The 20,255-nt window shown below is 37.7% G+C and overlaps 1 protein-coding gene across 1 annotated transcript; it reads left to right on the top strand.

Moving 5' to 3' along the window:
* The first annotated feature begins 1,560 nt into the window (after window positions 1-1,560).
* LOC124165246 (peroxisomal membrane protein PMP34) lies at window positions 1,561-19,897 on the top strand. Its single transcript, XM_046542565.1, has 8 exons — window positions 1,561-1,840; window positions 1,916-1,976; window positions 2,068-2,134; window positions 3,672-3,826; window positions 6,202-6,327; window positions 6,814-7,073; window positions 7,287-7,354; window positions 18,079-19,897. The coding sequence occupies exons 1-8, from the start codon at window positions 1,778-1,780 to the stop codon at window positions 18,230-18,232; spliced, it is 954 nt and encodes a 317-aa protein (XP_046398521.1). The 5' UTR covers window positions 1,561-1,777; the 3' UTR covers window positions 18,233-19,897.
* The last annotated feature ends 358 nt before the right edge of the window (window positions 19,898-20,255 follow it).

Genomic DNA, 20,255 nt, shown 5'->3' with positions numbered 1-20,255 from the left:
TTTTCATTTGTTGCAAAGTTAGTCTTTTTGAGATTCACAATCTTTTAATTTTTTGGTCTTGATTGCAGCTCATTTTTCTTTGTTAAGGCCCACCAAATTCTGTTGGCATCTTTATAGTTTTAAGAGTCATCTCAATGGGCATCAAAGTATCCTCTGAATAAAAAAGTAGTCTTTAAGTAATTAGGGCAGCCTTATCTTGAATCCAGGTGATGAAAATGTGAAGGGAGAGAACATTATATCCTTATGCCTTATCTTGTTCTATTTATATTGAACAATATTCCATTTCCTTATTATATCTTTTAGTCAATCAATCAGTCCAATCATTCATGCCCTCAAAGAAAACTCAAATTTACATCATTTAATATAGCATATTGCCTAACTTGTGAATAGGCTGATTGAAAAATAAAATAGATCGTGAAATGATGAATTGATGGTGAAACATCGGTTGACAATTGCGTAACAAGGCTTTGTAGCCTTGTCACTTAACAGACACACCCATGTAAAATCTGCAAAGCTTGAGGTGGCTTAGGGAAAAGAATTGACCCCCTCACCCTACCCTGAAGAGTTGATATTCACGCTCCTGTGGTAGAGTCTGTAGCCAACTTTAACCTCACCTATCCAAACTAACCTTCAGGTTGAATCAATAAGTGAACTGCTTTTATTTCCTTATGAGACCAAAAGTTCATATCTGCCTCAGTAGACTGCACCATAAGGCCATTGCGTTACCATGGCAGGCACCGATGAATTGTCCTTGGATTGTAGAATGTTGTATGTAGTTGGAGCTAGCAGAATAGGGCACTTGAGATCTGAAACTGGATAGGTTTGTTTATAATCATGCTAATTGGAGGTAGCAGTAGGGTTACCAGATGCCAATATATGAAAAGATGACAGCACCCTGTGAAAAAGGGGGATAAAGGACACCTGAAAAGTAGCGGCAATTTCATAATTCAGAATGAGAAAAATTTATTAGCATTTATGCTGTAATAATATATATTAAATGAATTTACAACACTCTCAAGATAACTGTTTGGCTCCAACAAAAGCATCTATTGATAGTATAAAAAGTATTCAATTTAAAATGGACTGCTGTGGTTTGTGAGAGAGAGGGTCACAGTCTAAACATTTCATTAGGCATTGGTGAGGGTACTGAAGGGTGTGGAATAAGTGTAACTCGATGCTTATTTATTACAAAGGATTTATTGACGATTTAATGTATTAAGTTTGCTAATTATATGAGATACCTGTGAAAATACGCGAATCTAAGCGAGATTTTTATCAGAATTCTGTTGACGACATGATATATTCCTGCAGAGCCACAATCTAGAATTTAAATTTGGCGGGATATATTTGGAAAGCATGCCAACTTTAAAAAATTTTCTGAATATTTAAATTATCCCAAAAAATGAAAATTAGGTATAAAATGTGTTCAAGAAAGATAATAAATTTTAAAATGTTATCAAGATTACCATCAAAGATAATTATTATTTTGGTGTCCAGTTCAAAGAAAGGAGAACGATGCAACCCGCAAAGCTGATGTATTTTATTTGCTGATTTGGGATTACTTGACGGACCTTGAGGCCGGATACCCCGATTGGAGTTGAACGATCGTTTGAAAAGGACTTACAAATTTTGTGGAATACATTTATAAGTGATAGTTTCTAACTTCAATAGGGGGAAGTTTTGTTTGTCATTAGTTTCCACTTGTAATTGAGCATGTACTTGTAGATATACCTATACTCTTACTCGATCAATTGAGTTAATAAAGTTAGTATCAAAAATGAAGACGGACAAGAAGCTTTTCTCCTACGAAACGCTGGCTCATGCTGCTGCGGGCGCCGCGGTAAGGCTGCGCTCATGTTTGCTTAATTTATTTACTCATCATTGAAGTTTGGATTCATTTAAATGATTGTTACAGGGGAGCGTCGTGGGAATGACTACATTTTTCCCACTTGATACTGTCAGATCTCGATTGCAACGTAAGGGTTTTATTTATTTTTGGTAGAAGCAGAATAGGTTAATAAATTTTCTTTCTGGTGACATTTTTTTCTTTTTCGTTTTCAAACTCAGTTGAAGACCACAGGGAGGCGAAGAATACTGTAGCTGTAATTAAGGATCTCGTTCAGGAAGAAGGATTGTGAGTATATTTCAAAATATTTTAGGATTATACCGTAGTTAACGCCCGTTTGTTTTACATTTTTACTTATATTGCCTAGGTATTGTGCCCGCATCTAGGTGTCTGGATATAACAGTTATAAGAATAACTTAATTGTACGTAGTTTTTTCACGAAAAAAGGCCCGAGACAGCCCATGCAGACGTGAGATTTTCTCGACACAGTAGTGTGTAAGCACATACTGTCTTGTAAAAAATAAATACAGCATAGTTGTGGGCATTGGGAAGTTCTGGCGGGCCAACTTCCCATGATAACGATTCCAGGGAGAATACGGGAGTGACAGGGTGATTGATGAATGAAAAATTATACTAACGTTAGTAAATAATGACATTGCTCAAATCAATGCATTGCATTGGGATCAGAAGGCCTCATTAAAGAGGGTAAAATTATTTCAACATCCTTCTTCCTTTAACAAATGTATTTTAAAATTAAATAATTTCTATATATTTCTACCCATGGAATGGCTAACTTTTCAATAAATACCTCATTTTCAGTTTTAAATAAATTTTTACTACCACTGCAAAATATTCATACATCTCTCGTCCACAAGTGAGGTATGTGGTAGATCTAATACAGTGTACAAATATAGAGATCTGTATCATTCCATAGTAGATGTTATGGCTGCCTGAGGTATGGTATATCATTCAGAGAGAGATATGATATTACCCACTGTGTGTCAAATCAAAATATTTATAACTATCTATTAATTTGACGAGAATATCTATTTATTTCAAGAATAGAGGTAAGGCTTCCTATCGTAGGATTCATGGAACAAATCCCATCGTTGGCAGTGGTTTTTCTGGGGTATACCTGTCATTGCTCGAGTGCTGTGTTGAGCACTCATCAACTACAGCATTTTATCCATTGGTGGTGACAACTCGCCACGGTCCTTTTGGTAACTGTAGTTTTAGTTCTTGGCGATGCGTGGTTTATTTTGGCTCTCCCTCAACAGTCCAAATGATCTTCACTTCTGGAACCCCCTTACATTTTTGTGCCGGTATTAAATTAATGCATCTAGACATAATGCACTGAATTGTTGAGGCCTTTACTTTGTAGAATTCCATTATATGGTTGGAAGGAAATTACTTTGCTTTTCTACAAAACACACACTTTATTGCCGACTAGTTTCGGTTACACTGTACCATTTCAAGACTAGTGATACACATAAGAATTTGCCGGGATATATACTCTGTGGTCGGGTGATTGGAGGGGAAGGGGAGAGGGGAGGTAAGTGACGGGAAGGGGGATCTCTTCCCACCTTCCCCCTTCCCGTCACTTACCTCCCCTCTCCCCTTCCCCTCCAATCACCCGACCACAGAGTATATATCCTGGCAAATTCTTATGCGTATCACTAGTCTTGAAATGGTACAGTGTAACCGAAACTAGTTGGCAATAAAGTGTGTGTTTTGTAGAAAAGCAAAGTAATTTCCTTCCAACCATCTAGATATACATTAAATCCATGCTCAATGTAATGCAAGCTGAAACCCTTCAATTTTTCAGTGCCACACTGTATCGGGGTCTGGTTCCAGTCCTTAACAGTCTCTGCGCATCCAACTTTGTGTACTTCTATGCATTCCATGGTCTCAGGCATTCCTTGGGTTCAGGCCCCCGTGGTGCCTCTGCAGAGAAAGATCTTCTCCTGGCCAGTGTAGCAGGTACGTGCTACGGACTCTTGCTCTTAATTTTATCATCGGATATTACCTTTGAAGGGATAGTATTATTGAAAGGTACAATTACTCAGACAAAAAATTTCATGATTTGTTTACTGATAAATTGAAAAAAATAGATTTTCCTCTAAAAAGTCTATACATTCAGCCACAAATTCAAAGATTTGAAGCAAATAAAATTTTAACTACTCTATTCTCTCCTAAAGTTAATGATATATTTGTCAAATGAAACAACATTGTACATTCCATGTAGCTTTATAATTATGTACTTCTTCCTTTATGATAGGGTAGTTTCCTTCATCAAAGAAAACGAAAGGGATTGATTGCGATTCGTTTCCCACGATTAGTGTATTGATAACATAAAAATTATTTGGTTTTAGAAACCCTTGTTAAGACAAATGTTAATGGTCCATTTTAACCTCATTTGAAAAAGGCCAAATTGGCGCCCATGCAATGCCACTCCACGTGACGTCACGAGGACCTAGATTCTGTATGAGTTTTACATCATCTGAGATTACCAATGTATGCATGAGGCACAGCTCAGGGAAACATTTCTTAATAATCACCTATTACAATTGGCTGTGGTCGGAAAGTTCCTTCGTTTGATAGGGTATTAATAATCCTTATTTAAGCCAAGCTCTACCTGCTAGCAGGGTACTCTACCCCACCACCTTGCTCGGCAGCAAGCAGCCTGCATCGTAGCGGCGTTCATAGCCTCGCACCCAGGTGGCCTCACGCAGCAGCAGCCAGAGTCACCCTGGCTTTTTCCAGCATTCATGGTTAGTCATCAGGTTTTCGCACGATTGAAAATTTTCACTTTTCATGTAATCCCATAAATAAATATCGTCATTTGAAAATCTAACAGCATGAAATATATATGTACTCAAGGAGTAATAATCTTTCCATTTAGGCAATAAAAAAATAATAGGAAACCACTCTATTACCTAAGAGTGCCTCATCACATATTTTCTAAGAGAATAACAAATCGATGGCTAAGTTCTAACAACACGTATCTCAAAAATAGCAACTTTTCAGGTGAGCAAAAAAACAATTAATTTTTTGTACTTGCACAATGAATTAAAAAACCAAAATTTCATAAAACTGAAAAAGAAGCATTGATTTGCAAACAAGTAGTTGTTTTTTGCTTGTATTTTATTTTTTTAAATGTTATTACACTTTGTTTAAGATACCTGTCTCAAACCGGCCGAATTTAAGATACGTGTTGTTAGAATTTAGCCATTGATATGAGAATGTCTATTTTCATATTATTTTGCGTTTTATAGAATTTAAATGAAATACATAATACAGGGTAACCCAAATGTTAAAGTGTATAAAGTACAGCCAGAGTGGCTAGTAACATCCAATTCCTATTATTTTTTATTGCGTAAATCGAAAGATTATTACTCCTGGAGTACGAATTTCACGCCTTTAGATTTTGAAATGACGATATCTATTTTTCGCGATTAAATGAAAAGTGAAACATTTCAAGCGTGCGAAAACGCGATGGCTAAGTATGAATGCTGGGAAAACCTCGTGTGACGTCGTTCTGGTTCCCGCTGCTGCAAGTGAGGTGACCTTGGGGTGAGGCTTTGAGCGCTGATACGACACAGAATGCTAGCAGGTAGTAGAGTACCCTGCTAGGTGGTAGCGCTTGGCTTAAATAAGGATTATTAATGCCTTATCAAACGAAGGAACTTTCCGACCATAGGCAGATTTAATAGGTGATTATTAAGAGACGTTTCCCTGAGCTCTGTGCCTCATGCATGCATTGGTAATCTCAGACGTTATAAAACTCCCATCTACTCGTATAGAAACTAGGTCCCTGTGACGTCACGTGGAGTGGCATCGCATGGGTGCCAATCTGGCCTTTTTCAAATAAGGTTAAAATTGCCCATTGCCATTCGTCTAAACTGGGATTTCTAAAACCAAATAATTTGTATATTATGAATACACTAATGGTGGGTAAGGAATCGCAATCAATGCATTTCGTTTTCTTTGATGAAGGAAACTACCCTATTGTATAAGTCCCTTACTTTCCCCTGATGATCTACCAATTTCCTTGAGTGATTCCCAAAAGATCAGCTATTTTGGGAGTGATTTATTTATCCTCCATAAAATTTCCCTTTCCTTAAAAAAATCAGCAGGACATTGATCTATAAAGTAGTCTGCAGGGTAATTTATAGATCAATTATAGATTTTTGATCATAACAGTTAGTTTTTGTAGGTAATATTGGAGAATGACTTTAATATTTTTTAGTACTAATAGGGTAATGTGGCAGTGATATATGTAAACCTTAAAGCTTCTTGTCCTGCAAAATTAAGGGTTTTGCATTTTTTTATTTGGACGTTTCTTTTCCTTTTAGGTGTAATCAATGTATTGACGACAACTCCTCTTTGGGTTGTGAATACGAGACTGAAAATGCAAGGAATTCAGTCTCACAATGAAGAAAGAGTGCCTGTGAATCGAGAAAAATTTGATGGCTTGATAGGTATGATTAAAAAAAAAAAATATTTCATAGCTGCTCAACATAATCCACTTCCAAGATGACATCTAGTATTATTTAGGCATAAATTTTGGGCATGAATGTTCATCCACTGGCATCGGAATTATGCACTTAGGGCGTGCATCTGTTGTGCTTGCCCAGATTTTTTACTTTTTCTTGTCAAGTAGTAAATGTGGTGTATTTTTTATATAAATTCATTTGATCAATTTTATTTTAATTCGGCAATCGGTTGAAAAATTACTTGATATTTTAAGCTGAAGCACTTAAGATCATGGAGATATATGTATTAAGTTTTAGTAATACTGGTCAAGTGTAAGGATTAAATAATATATATCATCTCTTTGCATTTTAGCTTAGTTGTTTTGGGCTGTAAAGTAATCCAGATTTATCTTTTTTGCTGACATTGTCTGTCATACAGTGTCAGGTAATTATGATTGTCAGTGTCTGTGATGTCATGTCTTTATTTTGCAGATGGTCTCATGAAAGTTTATGGCAGGGGAGGCATTCCTGCTTTGTGGGCAGGGACTGTGCCTTCTCTGATTCTGGTTTCCAATCCAGCTATACAGTTTGCTGCCTACGAGGCACTAAAAAGACATTTACTAAATCCTCCAGGCGCATCTGGCCGCTTAGAGCAACCATCCGCCCTGGTCGCCTTTCTATTGGGTGCTATTGCAAAAGCAGTTGCTACCCTCATTACCTACCCCATTCAGCTTATCCAGACTCGTTTACGGGTAAGTTCCTTGCTTGTGAGAAACTGTATGAAGTTAGACCTTGTGGAAATATTATTTGCAGTTTATGGTGAAAGCAAAAGATATTGTTCTCTTGAAATATGTATTATTTTAGTGAATGCTCAGAGACAGGTCTTTTACTCTGGTGCTCACGTATTACATTCAAATGCTGAAGTAATTTTACAAAATGTACGGTAAAAATTCTTTTCCTTACAGCATGGGCATAACTTGGAAGGGCTGAAGAGAGATGCTGGAATGTTTGATATGATGATATACATTCTAAGGTATGTGTTTTTTAATGTACATATAAATATATATATTGGCTATATATATTTATATTATATTATATTGGCATTTACATTATGTTGGCTATTATATATATTATAAATATATTAAATGGCAATTAATTCATTAAATTTCAAATTTACATCCCATCTAATGAGTACCTCTGCTACAAAAATTCTCCTGCACAATGCTGTACACTTTGGTGGTGAGCAATTGCCTTATATTTTTGAGATTGGCTTGAAATATTAAAATCAAGATATTCCACATTTCTTTTTGAGTGCTGAGTTTGTGCTTGTAAGATAGATAGTTCATTGGTAAGGATGTGAATTCATCTATGTGCTGTAAGTATTTGGAGTTGTATTTTTCAGGAATATTGGTTATTCAATTAGGGATAAGTCAAGGGATTTAAAAATTCAATTTCCTCCTTCCATGTTGTAATTGATTCAGTGACTAAGTACACTTTGTTTTAAAACAAATACAGTAAAACCTCTATGTAGTAAACCTCTTTACATCATAAACCTCCATACATCATACCACCCCTACGGTCCCATCTGATTTACATGTAAATTTATAGGCAAACCTCTTGTAGTGAACCTCTTTATATCGTAAAACCTCCACTTATCATACCAAGGAGATGCCCCAGATACAGCCTGACTACCTCTGCAAATCGTACTGAGACAACAAGAGACCATTAATGCAGCGGTGATGACGTACATGGAATGACATTTTCAGCAGTTAATGTTTCACTCTTTTTTTTCTTATATGTATACCTTATTATGCTGTTATTTTCACGTTAATCATTAGTTGTGGCCATTTTGTTCAATATGAAAGCATACCTTACAGTAAATAAGAAAAAAAGGTTTTCAACTGTCCCAATCATTTTAAGTGACTGTTGAACTGATAGAGATCACATCATTTTCTCTCGAATCATGGCAAAAATCATGCGATAGCATTCGCTTTCTGTAATTATTGAATAATAAATGTACATATGTTCATTGATGCATGCATGTGTGTTTAAACACATAAATATAATGGTTTAAAAGACAGTAGCACCTTTCATTTCCAAAGGATATGAAAAAATGGTGCCTATCACTAAAACCTCTCTGTAGTGAACCTCCATTCATCAAATTGCCCAAATTTTGGTCCCCTCCATTACGATGTAAAGATGTTTTACTGTATGTATAGAAAAACTTGCTACAGCAATTATTTCCATTCTTTTATACCCTCGCCTAAGAAATAAAAATCAGAATGTCAATTAAGTTTCGAAATATTATCTCTGGAACAGGTTTTCAGGCTAATTAAGGCCACCATCAATGAGAAAAAGAGAGTTTGTCAACCTGTGAGAAGTGGGGCTCGGTAGTGTCAGCATAGATGACTCCTCTAGTGTGCGAGTTGATGTCGTCACACCACTGCCCAATGAGAATCATGCTTTGCAGTTTTTCTATTTTCCAATTTGTCATCAGCTATAGGAGCTATTTTTTTATTTAAACTAGGGATGAGTCGATTCCACTTTTTTTCGATTCCGATTCCAATTTCGATTCCTTCAAATCGATTCTCGATTCCGATTCCATCGATTCTTGTTCATTCTAACTGGTGGGATTTTGATTTATCTGTGGTATTGCTGTCATTAAAATTTAAGAATTGAATGGAATGAAATAACTAGGGATGGACGGATCCAGGATTTTTGGAGTGAGATCTTTTGAATCGGATATTTTCGAATCCAAATGCATTTTCAAATTCCTGTCATTAAACAAAGTCATTATTCAAGTTTGTTGTGGGTACATACAATCAATGGAATGCTTCTTAGATTTTCATTCACATTCTAATATTTTTATAAATTAAAAATTATTTTATGGGCTTTCAAGTTGTTTTTTAAAAACATCTTCACATACTCAGGGCCTAAACTGTTACGCTTGGGTTTGGAAATGAAAATAGGAAAAATCTTAGGATAAACCACTGACCAGTGGCGTAGCGAGAGGAATATAAATGTAAAAAACACAATTACTTTCCTTCATAAAAGGAAACAAAATATTTAAAAATCATGAATTTACAAAAATGAAAAAAAATGAATCTTTGAAAAATGAAGTTTTTCTATTATGAAGGGCGTTAAAATTAGTTTGAAACCCTCTCCTTTTTACCCTGTTGTTTAAAAATTTTCCCCCTGGTGTTGGATCCCCCCTTAACAAAATTCCTGGGTACCCCCCTGCCATCGACTGAATTCCAATTTTCCTCACGCACGTTTCTCCCGAATTTTACTTTCTCATCACTTACGGACTTGTGTTTCATCCGAAAATGCTTCAGTATGGTGAGGTGGGTTTAGCACATCCTCGGGATAACTTACGCCACAGTGCACGCACATGGCATTCATTGGTTCTCCTTATCTCAGTGGAAATGTTTACACGCAAGACATTTTTATTGGCGTATCATTAAATTGAATTGCAACTGTGCAATTAGCAACACAATTAACAGTATTTAAAATGGCATTAACGTCATGTGTGACGAGGTGCTCAACCGCTTAGCATGAGGAAGAAGTGGGCAGCAGAAGCACGTAAAGGAGAGGTGGAGGGGTGGCGTAGCCAGGAATTTCGTTCGGGGGGGATTCAAAACCAGGGGGGAAATTTAAAAAAAAACCGGGCTTTAAATAATGGGTTTTAAACTAATTTTAACACTTTTTATAATCGAAAAACTTAATTTGTTAAAGAAAAATTTTGTAAATTCCTGATTTTTTCAATATTTTGTTTTCTTTTGTGAAGGACAATAACTGTGTTTTTATATTTCGGGGGGTGAGGTCCGGACCATCCCCATGGCTACGCCACTGGGAAGGAGCACGTGAAGGAGAGGTGGAGAGGAAGGAGCGCGCTCCCTCCGTATTTCAAACAACAAGGCTACAAATGAGGGAGTCGGACGAAGAAATCAGATCTTGCTTCAGTGACGTCGTTGCCTTCAAAGAGAAGCCGGGCGCGCTATGTGATATATGTAGTTGGCGTTTCCAATCCGTCTCTAATTGTTTGAGGGGTTAATGCTGCGCTTGTTTCTTTGAAAATTATGCTGTTTGGACAATCAGTTAAGTGTAATTGTAGAATTGTAGATAGAAAACTGAGTGGCAATCAATTAGAGCTGAAAAATAAACAGAAATATCGTCAGGAATGCGTCTCGTTTGGTCTAATTCTTTTTTAAATCCCGTGCATATCATCTAATTGTCGAAGCTATCAAGATATCTTCGGGCCCAAAAAGTCACTCTCCTAGCATTTGTCGTCTAGAAACAGAGAATTGAAGCAGGTAGGCCAAAAAAGGTCAGTTGGTGAGGCGAGTTAGGGATGAAACACGCTTCAATTGTTTTCATGTGATTTGATATTTTCCTTAGAAGACGATGATTTTTGGTCCGTGTGATTTCGGATACAAAAAAAACAACAGAGGCACGGGCTGGTGGACGGCCAAGGGTGGTTTTCTGAAATCTGCGACGTAGTTACTTTTGACGTGGTTATTATCCTACGGCGCTGAAATTCCTCCGATGATTGTTCAATCTCTTGGGGAGAGTCACACTATGTGCCAGTCGTATTTTGCCTTTTTTATTTTCTGGCTGAAAATCCTGGCCACGGCTGAAATTCTTCTCGCAACCTCTGCGAGAGCCTTCAAACAAAACGGTTCATGAGTAGGACAAGAATCGCATGCGACGACGCATTCGAAGAGAGAATCGGAACTCTTTCCACCCTGATGGGGCATTGCATTCACTGAATCTGTTATTTAAAATTTCGGATCCAGATCCGATGTCTTCCGCGACTTTGGATCCGATGTATCGGATGAAGGGCAATATCCGCGGATATTTGGATCAGAGGTATCCGATCCGACCATCCCTAAAAATAACAATAGCCGCGGTGGCTACATTCTCGTTTGGCCGCGGTGGCTAAACAAGAATGTAGCGTTCATTGCGTCCATACACACTAGAGCAGCCTGGCGGGTGCGCGGTGGCGGCTGAACGCAACCTGTCGAGTCCGCCCGGAGGCCGCGGCGGCTTATGCCAACCAAGTATCAACTTCCTCAAGGGTTGCATTGCTGAAACTGGGCTATACAAACGCGAATGTGTCTAATTTTTTTATTATTGACGCAGACGCGTGTTAGTCTAAAAAAGTTACGTACATAAAAAAACCCGCTCTTAGCGCGTATTTGTAAGAAACTTTTTTCACAGGAAAACTCGCTCTCTGCACGTTTTTATTATCATCAGACTTCAAATATCATTCGAAAATAAAAAAAATATATTTCGATCTATTATACTTTAAAATTGGTGGTCGAGATGAATTCTCCGAATGTGATTCATAATCGCAATACTTTGATTTGCCGTGACCAGCGGCTAATAAAAGAACGGAAAACGCATATTTTCATGTTTCCGAGGCCGCTTAGGTATGTAAGTCGGAGCACCCGCATGCCGGGCGTATCCTCCGCGCGGGCAAGGCTGACACTGCGGCCGCTTAGATGTGTGGCAGCCTTTGTGACCCAAACTTATATATAACTTACGACCTTCGTTTCGCTATCAGTTCATAAATGTGAATGATTTTCAAATTATGGCGGTATGATGTTATTTCTCCTCATAATATAGAAGCGCCAATAATAAAAACATTGTTTTAATACATAAAGGCCTTAAATAACACTCTGAAACGATGGGATAATAACGGCATCTACGGAAGTGCTGAAAGTTTGGCATCCATTTCGCCATTACTCTGGATGTTTGTCGGCCTGGCCGTAAGAAACCCATAACAAGCTTACTTGAGAAGCGATTTCCTTATTTCTTCCTTTCACCTTATCTCAATGACTTATAGTTAGGGACATGCAAAAGTCGCAAATGCGATAACGCGAATTTTAACGCGAATTCCGGGATTTTCCCGCGAAATACGCGATTTCCGGGGTTTTCCCGCGAATACGCGAATTTCGTGTTAATTGCGATTTTCTCCAATTCATGGGCGATTTTCACTAACTCAGACGCGATTTTCACCATTTTTTTCTTCTGCTCATGCTCCTCCCACGAAATTATTTTTCGAGACGTACATTTAAGCCGTAATTTTTTCACTGCATTGGACGCGACGAATTTCAATGGGCCGCCGTTCACGGCACAGCGCCGTGAGATGTCTCGTTTGAAAGAGGCCTGAATTTCACGGAACCGTGCCGTGAACGGCGGCCGGCGAAAAGTCGTCGCGTTTGAAAGTAGCCTCAAGGTAGTACAATGTGTATTTCACGGCATAAACGGCGCACCGCCGGGCCGGATTGAGCCTTGCCTTGCTGACCGTCAACAACGCCGTGCCGTCAACTGCGCGATTCGACTCGCTTGAAGACATGCATTGAGACCAATGGTTATTTGAAAGCACAGTGCCGTGCCGTTGACGACGGCCGGAGCAAAGCAAAAGTCTGAAAGCGGCAAAAAGTGTCTATTCCGTGAAATACACACGGAGCTACATTGTGGCAGCTTTGTGCCAAAACGACTTATCGCCGGCCGCCGTTCCCTGCACAGCGCCGTAAAATTCAGGCCACTTTCCGACAAGACGACTCTCTGGATTTCACGGCGCTGTGGCGGGAACGGCGGTCCGCGGAAATTAGTCGCGTCTATGAGCGGCCAATGCCGTGAAAAAATTACGGCTTAAATTTACGCATCGAAAAACAATTTCATGCAGAGCAGAAGGAAAAAACGATGAAATTCGCGTCTGAGTTGGTGAAAATCGCCCATGAATTGGAGAAAATTCATGGTTTCCACAAAGAAACACCCTCGAGGAAATAAGGCGACTTGTTTGCCCGGAGGATGTCTAAACCGAATTCACGATGTCTACAAAGTAGCAAAAATGCCATGGGAATTTGATGGTTGACTTTATAAAATTACTGGAGGGTTCAAACTATCCAAATACTCACATTCTATAAAGAGTTAACCCTTTCACTACTAATGACGAAAATATGCGGCAGGACGTTTCTTGACCCGGGAGACGAATGGCGAAAATTTTCGTCTGAGATTTTCCTACGCAGGCCTAATGCCGAAAATACTTTTCCTTGCTCTCCTCCTTTTATGACATTCGTGGGTTCGCAAAGTCTTAGTTTCGGGACCCAACACAGGCCAACACCATGGACTGGCAAAATCTGTAACTTCCGAAATCCGGAAGCATGAACCTAGACCCTCGTCTCTTATTACCCCTCTTTGTGGCAAGGGACCGCAATCATACAATTGTTCATTCAGTTAGTTTGCGAAATAAATATATGGTTCTTTCTCAAAAAATATAAACGAAGAATTGAATTCTTTGTCTTTTGGCAGCGTTTACAAATTTTTAAACGAAATTCTACCATAAATATTAACTTATATCTCGATTTCAGTATAAAATCAACATGGATATTGTTAAGGCATTAAATTCGTTAATGCTGACGGTAGAGCTTCATTCAAAATTTTAAAATTCTCAGAACAAATCGAGGAATTCAATTGAAAGTCTGCAATTTACGTGCAAGCAACAATCATCCATATAGCTATCCACATAAACAAAGCATGAGTTGACAGCGAACCAATGCTGCTGGTAGGGTTGTAAACCACGAAAGGAGGGAGACCAACTACCCTCAGAGTCCAAGGGCAAAATGCCCACTAGGAAGGATCAGACAAGGTTGGTGTTGAGAGTGTTTGATTATCTGCAAGACCTTTCTTAACAGATGTCCAACATAAATGCTCCATACAGAGGGGACCGAAGAGTCTCATGGAGCGCAGTCCCGCATTCATGTTAAGGAGAGTACTCCACCATTTAGAAAGAGTTAAGGAAGTTAAAAATGAGCCTCGAGAAAATTCATAGAGTACTTTTTCTTAGATAAAACCACTTATTACATCTGCAAAACATGAAAACCTCTAAAGCAGCTGCTGTAAAGTCAATACCTATGCAGATGGCTGAAAAAGCGTCAACCAAACTTAGTTCTCTTATGGTAGAAGACCTAAGCAGAAAAATAGGTATTTGAAAAGATCTCAGTTTTTGATCCCCAAGAAGTTCCGTCTACAGACATGAACCCTGACTTAAAAACAAAAAAATCATGGCCTGGAATCAATGGAGACAGAGAAGTTGATGTTGGGGTTGGGAGAATTACAGAAACTACTACAAAAGCAAAATTCCCGCGGTTCAGTGGATGTAATTAAAGCAATCCAGGAGCTCAAATGTCTGAGACATCGTTTGCATCTAAGTGCCTTTAAGCAAATTTGGATCCCTTCTGCAAACATGGACTGAGAAAGATTTCTTTCCTGCTATAGCACTGTGTTAACAGATATGAGAACAAAAGTAAAAGATGACAACTTGATCACAATAGCAATATTTCATTTGAAATTACAGACATTTAAAAGTAATTTCTCTCTATGTAAGCTAGATAAAACCACTTATTACATCTGCAAAACATGAAAACCTCTAAAGCAGCTGCTGTAAAGTCAATACCTATGTATGTAATATACCTAAATAAAATATACGCGAAGGATAAATATGTAAAATAGGTTAATTCAGTCATGTACATTATTGCTTTAATTATTCTCGATCAGTAATATCCTAAATTTAGGGCAATGGGTGGGCCACTGGAAGGATGGCTCTCAATCAACATAAATTACTTTGCCGTTAAAATAACACCGATTTCAGGGCAAAATAACATCGCTTTTGTAGAAAAATAACACCACTTTTGGCTATAAAATAACCCCACCTTTTGCATGTCCCTACTTATAGTGTGCTAGCTGGGTAGTCTATGCTCAATACATTTATCTTCCTGGAATCGATGGAATCGGAATCGACTTTAGGCGATCGATTCTCGATTCCGATTCCGTGCCCTAGAATCGGTGGAATCGACAGAAGAGAAAATCCCGCCCCATTGTGAGGAATGTGACTCTATAATCAGTGTGAGACATATCCTGACGGAATGTGACCTATATCGGATATTGTGATATAGGATGAACCTTGTTGGAGGACTAAACGATATGCTTCGTGACGACCCTGAACGTCTTAGTCGGGTAATAAAATTTCTGAAAACTATTGGTCTGCTGAATGAAATCTAACCTCGTTACACAATTTGTATTCACGCACTCACCTTTCTCACCTATTATTTTATATTCCGAGGAAGTAAATATCCAGATTCCTTCAGGTTCAGGTTTATGATTTGATCCTCCCAAAATGAATTTTTACGAATGGAATGATGCGGTGCAAAATGACCTAAGATGTCGACGCACCCTAAAAATAACAATAACTAACTAATCGGTGGAATCGAGAATCGACATTTGGAATCGACTCATCCCTAATTTAAACATTGACGGTCTTAACCCTATCACGGATAAATCGATCTCCTTGGATTTGAACCGTGGACCCTGTGATCAATAAATAGCCCGAAACACAGCCTCCCCCCTCCCCTCCCTTGGTGGCATCAAGGTCCAAATAGGCCGAAAGAAAATATTATGCTGAGCTTTGTTTGTGTGAAGCGGGCTGTGGAAATCACTCTGGAGGAAAGGAAGATGAAAAGAGGGAGCAGTTTCCACCAAAGGAAAACATTGACACCATTCCTGAATTGGATAGGACTGGGACAGTTATATCTGATGGAACCTTGACAATCATTGTGAAAGTCAGGATACAAAAGCATGCTAATTACACCTGCATGACACTCAGTTCCCTTAGTAAAAAACTGTTATTATTATTTTATTTGCTCAGCGATCTTGTACATTAAATAATGTCCCACATGTAAGGCAAGTCAAGTCATACAATATATACATATTGATACCAACATAACAAACAGTATATTACCCTATACACATATGTACATATTTACATTAAAGTGTTAAAGAGCATCATCCAGATATCCCTAACTGAATAATACATTTTTCTTAGTAAGAGTTTTTTCAACTTATTTTTAAACAAAATATCATCATTAACATTTTTAATGTCGTTGCAGAAAAGTTTCTTGAGTTTTCCACCGGTTGATGTCGTCCAAGTCTCCCGACGTTCTTGAAACGTCGGGAGACATGGACGACATCAACCGGTGGAAAACCCGAGAAACTTTTCTGCAACTGATACGCCGGGAAAACCTAAGATCATACATTTTTAATATCAGCAGTGAGTTGTAATATCAGAGGAGTCACTAGCTTTGGAAGTTGACTGAGAAGCTCTTATTTAACCTCATTAGGGAGCTAGGTAGTGTGGAGGATAGACTGCTACTGATCAAAGCGATCAGTGTTTAAATGCTGGTGAAGCATTTCAGACACCCCTAAAATAAAAAATCCAAGTGCAAATTGGCTCAGAGAAAGGAATTTACTTTTATGATGCCAGATCACATGCCTGTGGCTTAGTCTGTGATGAAATCTTCCATCACCCATCCAAACCACCCTTCAGGTTGAATCACTGAGTGGTCGAGTGATATTTGAGTCACCACCGCAGGTAATTGAGTATTTGTTACCATTTCTCAAGGACTTCCTCAGAGGACTTTTCCTTCTACTTTTCCCTCCATCATATGTCTCATAGGGTAGTTTCCTTCATCAAAGAAAATGAAAGGCATTGATTTCGATTGGTTACCTACAATTAGTGTATCCATAATATATAAATTATTTTGTTTTATGATTCCCAGTTTAGAAAAATGGCAATGGTCAATTTTAACTGCATTTGAAAGAGGCCAGATTGGCGCCCATGCGATGCCACTCCACGTGACGTCAGAGGGACCTAGTTTCTATACGAGTAGATAGGAGTTTTACATCGTCTGAGGTTACCAATGCATGCAAGAGGCACAGAGCTCAGGGAAACGTCTCTTAATAATCACCTATTAAAACTGCCTATGGTCTGAAAGTTTCCTTCGTTTGATAAGGTATTAATAGTCCTAATTTAATCCAAGGGCTACCAGCTAGCAGGGTTTTCTGCTACCTGCTAGCATCCTGCATCGTATCAGCGATCAAAGCCTCACCCCAAGGTCACCTCACTTGGTGCAGTGGGAACCAGAATGACGTCACACAGGGTTTTCCCAGCATTCATACTTAGCCGTCGGGCGCTTGAAAATTTTTACTTTTCATTTGATCATGAAAAATAGATGTCATCATTTAAAAATCTAAAAGCATGAAATACGTACTCCAGGAGTAATCTTTCGATGTAGGCAATATATAAAAATAATAGGAAACCACCCTATTGTGCCTAGGATATACCATGACCTATTCCACTGGGTCCTTCCGTTGCTCATAGAGCTCCTTAGTTCCCTCTCCTCTCCTTTTCTTCAGGGCAATTCATAACCCTATCTGTCCATTTAACTTCAGCACCAGGTCTCGAAGGCTGTTATCTGTTCTGATCGTCTTTTTTAAAAAGAATCTCTTTTTTATTTAATGCCTATGTCCCCATCAATGTTTTCGCATGCTGTTTTCTTGTCTCTAGTATTTTGATCTTGTAGCAGAGTAGTGGCCTTTATGTCATGAAGGCAGTATTAGCTTTTGGGATAGTTAGCTTAATGTCTGTCATGCTTCTTTCCTTCAAATCCAATTGTTCAATATATTCAACTTCACAACTAAGTAATCCTGAAAGCATTTATGAGTGGTACAGTGTTCTGTTTGGGGGAGGGAAAAGTCTGTTGTCGATTCTTACTTGTGAGTGAATTATTTCTAATGAATTTGGCAAGTTATTACTTTGCTGGTTATAATATCGTAATAAAATACTTGACATCCTATATGTACTTGCCCCTTTTTTATACTCAGTTAATGAAAATTGTCTTGATTTTTTTGCAGGAGGCAAGGTTTTAAAGGACTTTATAAAGGAATGGAGGCTAAAATCCTACAAACTGTCTTGACTGCTGCCCTAATGTTTGCCACATATGAGAAGATTGTAGCATTTGTGCTGCATTTATTACTGAGAAACAAACCAGCCCCCCTGAAGCATTGACTAGTCAGCAAGAAAGATGTACGTTCACTTGTGGTATTGTTGTGTTTATTACTTGCGTGCCTTTGTCTCTCAAAATTTTAATGTCTTTCTTTCCAATGAGCATGTAAAAGAACAAATTTTTCTCTTGTCATTTTATTCTACTGAGGTTGTTATAGGTTTGTTATTATACTTTATTGTTATTTTTTATTCTTGCCATATTGTTAAAAAATAAACAATTCTCATGCTCCTGGACAAGTGATACAGGGACAGAATCACCTTTTCAGGTGCAATATTGTAGGCAAAATGTCATTACTGTTATTATGTTCATCAAATGAGAATGGTGCCACTCTAATATCCTTTTGTTCAAATCAGGTTGTGAAAATTTTATGTATATTTAATCATACGACTTCTTACTGTGCATGAAACATAAGAGGCTTGTTAATATGGCAAGTCTAATAAGAAAGAATTTTGCGTGCTGTAAGATATTTTAATAAGGAGGGAATGGAATTGAATCCTATGTATGATTTTTTATCATAATTTCTATTTAGAATGATTTTTTTTAGGCTGTAGCTGAAGATCTATCTACCTTGGCTCACATAATTACTCATTACATAACTATCAATTATGTACCTTAAATACTTTAACATGCCTAGTATGAAATTTTTTCTTGGAAGTATTTTGTTGAAAATTTTTATTCATTTATTTGCGCATCATGATTTTTAACTTTAAATTTCGTAATCCTGAAAATGTTGTATCCAACTTTTGAGTCAGATTCAGTTGATGAAGCACTTTGTGACCTTTGTAATTGTGGATTTACATGCTGTGTCAAAGTGACTCCAAGCTACAAGAGATAATTTATGTTTATGCGTTACTTGTTGGACTATTCATCAATGAGGTTGAAATTTAGTTAGTTAACCACTCAGTGTAGTGACTAGTTATTCCCAAGGAGTCACCTTTAAATTTTTGATGAAAAATGGTTTAAGGAATCCAGGAAAAAACCCCGAGGCTCACGTTTGAAAATGTTAGCTTTTCTTATTTTGTTGTTGATTTTGTATATGAAATACTTCAGTATTCCAAATTCCATGTTAAAAACATGTGAAACAAAATAGTTATGCATTTATAATTAATTTAATTAGCTTTTGATTTTTTTACATTGATTGCCTCAAAGCTTACTTATTTATTTTATTTTGACTGTTTTATTAATATGGGTAATATTCCTCAAAAGGAAAATTGTTTTTGCATTTTGAAATTCTGTTATTAGAAAAACCATGCTTTAAGAACAAACTAATTGCATCTGGAATCGACTCTATGTTCACTCCTCATCATGTGCAGTAAGGAGGCATTTTTTTTATCTTCTACAAAGTATATTTAATATCATTGTGTATAGCCAATGTGTCTTAAAATTTCTTTTCATTAAATAACTTTTGCAAGCTTTATAAAAATGAGTGGAGGTAGATAATTCAATTCCTGTGCAATAAAGCCATGTTTATACCCGTAATATTATGATAAAATGCGGAACATTCAACCATTTATTGACATTTCCATAATTTTACCTCTTGCCGTTGACCTTACAGGATTAGAGTTATTTGATAGGTTCTGTTCAGATTTCTCCTCTTTGTTCTTTGAATTTTGATGTGAGGAAAAGTTATAATACCTTATGGAAAAGCCATTCTTTTGTAAGGGAAATTGGTATCCAGAAAAATCGTCTTTCATTTAGAGGTATGGACTTATCATTAACATTTGGATTATATTATTTCACCTCAAATTAAGTTGTGATCCTGGTTTGCCTGAGAAGAACTATTATGTGATTAGTATTTAATTTCATCAAAATGTATTCTAGCTCCATACTCTGGAACAGTGGTGGTTTCTGGAACTTATCAAGGGGGAGGCGAGTCTAAAGCAGTCCATAGGTTAGGCTATACCTCACTAGGAAATAGAGTCGCCAGAAAAGTATGGACTTCACTTCGGGATACTATGATCATAATGCTGCATTAGCCCAACTCAAAATCGTAAAACCATAAAAATGTGAGATGAGATGTGAGGG

This window comes from Ischnura elegans, chromosome 9 (genome assembly GCF_921293095.1).
Source record: "Ischnura elegans chromosome 9, ioIscEleg1.1, whole genome shotgun sequence".
NCBI lineage: Eukaryota > Metazoa > Arthropoda > Insecta > Odonata > Coenagrionidae > Ischnura > Ischnura elegans.
Note: the sequence above shows the minus strand (reverse complement) of the source record. Positions and strands in the feature narration are given on the sequence as shown.

Bases quoted from the DNA above. Each gene is read 5' to 3' on its own strand.
- LOC124165246 (XM_046542565.1), top strand. From the start codon at position 1,778: ATGAAGACGGACAAGAAGCTTTTCTCCTACGAAACGCTGGCTCATGCT. The intron at 1,841-1,915 runs GTAAGGCTGCGC...TGATTGTTACAG, and splicing joins ATGCTGCTGCGGGCGCCGCG to GGGAGCGTCGTGGGAATGAC. The intron at 6,328-6,813 runs GTATGATTAAAA...TTTATTTTGCAG, and splicing joins AAAATTTGATGGCTTGATAG to ATGGTCTCATGAAAGTTTAT.